Source organism: Chinchilla lanigera, unplaced genomic scaffold (assembly GCF_000276665.1).
Source record: "Chinchilla lanigera isolate Chin_1 unplaced genomic scaffold, ChiLan1.0 scaffold01265, whole genome shotgun sequence".
Lineage (NCBI taxonomy): Eukaryota > Metazoa > Chordata > Mammalia > Rodentia > Chinchillidae > Chinchilla > Chinchilla lanigera.
The window spans coordinates 1-3,521 of record NW_004956666.1 but is presented as its reverse complement, the minus strand read 5'-3'; the positions used below and the strand labels follow the sequence as shown (position 1 = coordinate 3,521).

The window sequence follows — 3,521 nt, the reverse complement described above, 5'->3', positions numbered from 1 at the left end:
GGACCTGTCCCGACCCCTGTACGCGAAGCCCCCCGCGGACGCGCGCGCGCTGGGCGAGTGGGGCCGGGCGAGCAAACTGCAGCTCGGCGCGGGCGAGCAGAAGCAGGCGGAGGAGCTCATCGAGAGGTATGCCATCAACATCTACCTCAGTGACAGGATCTCCCTGCACCGCCACATCGAGGACAAAAGGATGTACGAGTGCAGGTCCCGGACCTACGACTACAGGAGGCTGCCCACCACCTCCGTCGTCATCGCCTTCTACAACGAGGCCTGGTCCACCCTGCTGCGCACCATCCACAGCGTGCTGGAGACCTCTCCCGCCGTGCTGCTCAAGGAGATCATCCTGGTGGACGACCTGAGCGACAGGGTGTACCTGAAGACGCAGCTTGAAACGTACATCAGCAATCTGGACCGCGTCCGCCTGATCAGAACCAATAAGCGAGAGGGCCTGGTCCGCGCCCGCCTGATCGGAGCCACGTTTGCCACGGGCGACGTCCTCACTTTCCTGGACTGCCACTGCGAGTGTAACTCGGGCTGGCTGGAGCCGCTGCTGGAGAGGATAGGCAGGGACGAAACAGCCGTCGTGTGTCCCGTTATAGACACCATCGACTGGAACACTTTCGAGTTCTACATGCAAACGGGGGAGCCCATGATTGGCGGGTTTGACTGGCGGTTAACGTTCCAGTGGCATGCGGTCCCCAAGCACGAAAGGGACCGGCGCACCTCCCGGACTGACCCCATCAGGTCGCCCACCATGGCTGGAGGGCTGTTTGCCGTCAGCAAGAAGTACTTCGAGTACCTGGGGACGTACGACACGGGGATGGAGGTGTGGGGAGGCGAGAACCTGGAGCTGTCTTTCCGCGTGTGGCAGTGCGGCGGCACCTTGGAGATCCACCCGTGCTCGCACGTGGGCCACGTGTTCCCTAAGCGCGCGCCCTACGCCCGCCCCAACTTCCTGCAGAACACCGCTCGGGCGGCGGAAGTGTGGATGGACGGGTACAAAGAGCATTTCTACAATCGCAACCCTCCAGCGCGCAAAGAAGCGTACGGCGATATTTCCGAGAGGAAGTTGTTACGAGAACGACTGAGGTGCAAGAGCTTCGACTGGTATTTGAAGAACGTGTTTTCTAACTTACACGTGCCGGAGGATAGACCGGGCTGGCACGGGGCTATCCGCAGTTTGGGGATCTCTTCTGAATGTTTAGATTATAATTCTCCCGACAACAACCCCACAGGTGCTAACCTTTCACTGTTCGGATGCCACGGCCAAGGAGGCAACCAGTTCTTCGAATACACTTCAAACAACGAGATACGGTTTAATTCCGTGACCGAGTTGTGTGCGGAGGTTCCTGAGCAAAAAAATTACGTAGGGATGCAGAACTGTCCTAAAGATGGGTCCCCTGCGCCGGTAAACATCATTTGGCGTTTTAAAGACGATGGGACCATTTTCCATCCACACTCAGGCCTTTGTCTCAGTGCTTATCGGACACCCGAGGGCCGGCCTGATGTACAGATGAGAACTTGTGATGCCCTAGATAAAAATCAGATCTGGAGGTTTGAGAAATAGAAGGGCCCAGGGCCACTTTTTTCTGGAGCCGACAGTAGTGTCAGGAAAGCCAGAGCCTCAGTGAAGACTGAGGTTTGTCAGCCGTCCCCCGACTTTGAGAGCGCCAGAAAGCTGAGGTTCGTTGTGCAATGTTACCCTGAAACACACAGTGCTGCTGTTTACTATTTCAAAGTGCCTTCCTTATAGGTCGTTTCGTTTGAGAACTTTGTCAGTGTGTCTCTTCTTAAAAAAGCTGACTGTAAAAAACAAAGTGACTGTGAATTGAGATACACAAAACACTTAAGTGCCAGACTTACGATTAAAGAATGTAAAAATCCCACTAAATGAATGTGCATTTTGAGCTATCGCTAATTTGGGTACATAGAATTTGGATTTCTTTTAGCTAGTACCTTAAACCCTATTTCCCCTAATCAAATACAAATCAAAGGAAGTTGATCTTAAGGAGGGAAAGGTCGGGTTTAAATCTATCTGTGAGTAGATACCTGGTGTCACTGGAAGAGGGAATTGCTTGGAACGTAGTTTGAAAACCTTTTTAACGTAGACATCTGGAAAATTATACCCAGGACTGCATGAAATGGGGAGACATTTACATTCCACACTTTGTAGTCTTCCCCTGTCGGACTTCACTGACCTCTACATTGATACCTCGAACAGCTCTGGTTTTTAAGCTGTTCTGTGAACTTGTTTGTGAGTGTAGGGCATTTTCTGATTGCACTTCCTTAAGTTATGAATGTACTAAAAAGAAACTCATTCAGAATACTGCACCTCCCTTTGTTAATGTTTAATCATGTAAAGGAAACACAGTTGAGGCCTCTGCAGTTAAACCCAACTGTGCTTACTAGAATGTGTGAAACTGAAAGTGGCCTAGTGCTGCCAAGGCTCTGGCGCTTTCCCCTGAGCTCGCACTGATTTGGACGTGGAGGGACTGTAAGATCACAGTGGAGAAGGACTGCCCTGGCAGTCGTGAGTCCTGCCTTCAGCCGGTTTTCAGCACCCAGCAGCCTGGCACGGTGGCGCTTTCAGTAGATAGGTGTGAATGACTGGTGGATGCAGGACTGACTCACCCAAGGAGTGTGACTTTGACCAAGTTATTTAGCACACGTGGGCCTGTTTCCTTGTCTGTGGTTTCTGGGTCGGATCTTGAAGATCCCTTGTAGCTCTGAAACTTGGTTGTATATTTCCCCATTATTGGACCCAGTCACTGTGTAATTTCTACAACACTTTTTAATCCCTTCGCCGTAACATAGGTAATGCTGAACCATTGAGCAATGTTCAGTTTATTTGTAAAGCTGGAAAAAAGAAATGATTTGAAAAATTAAGTGAGGGCTGGGAGGAAGCACAGTGGTAGAACTCCTGCCTTAAATGCCTGAGGCCCTGGGTTTGAGCCCCAGCACTGGAAAAAAACATTTTTAAAGTGAGCTGAGCTCACCTGAACTGATATATTTCTGTGGGCATCAAGTTGTAGTTATTGCTTGGAGTCAACAGTATCATTTTGGCAATTGTTGAGCCAATTCTATTTTTAAAAATTTAAACTCTACAATAATTTTTTGACTAAGAATATGAACATTTTCCAAACTAAATTACTTGAGAGATAAATATATTTTTTAAAGTATTTTTGCTAGTTGCATACCAATGTTATATCCAGAAACCACAGGCTAATCTCAGTAACTAAACTCAGTTACTTCACTTTGGTCTGGATTTATGGAAAATGAATGCTCTGCCTAAAGAATCAGTCCACAGTACTCATAAGTAACTTTATTTTATTTTAAATGTTTATATGATGAATTGGGGAGTAGGAAGTTTGCAAAATCTAAATTTAAGAAAATCGTTTAGGATGTCCATTTTGCAAATTAAAATTGCAGGGGCTGGGGATTTAGTTCAGCGGCAAAGCGCCTGCCTGGCAAGCGCAAGGTCGTGAGTTCGGTTCCCGGTACCGGAGAAAAACCAAAAAAAA

The 3,521-nt window shown here is 48.7% G+C and overlaps 1 protein-coding gene across 1 annotated transcript; it reads left to right on the top strand.

Moving 5' to 3' along the window:
• Window positions 1–3,455, top strand: Galnt4 (polypeptide N-acetylgalactosaminyltransferase 4; the record flags this gene model as incomplete). Its single annotated transcript, XM_005415209.2, is given in 1 exon segment — window positions 1–3,455. A coding segment is annotated over 1 exon segment (1,567 nt), but the record flags the coding sequence as incomplete, so codon positions are not given.
• Window positions 3,456–3,521: the final 66 nt, after the last annotated feature.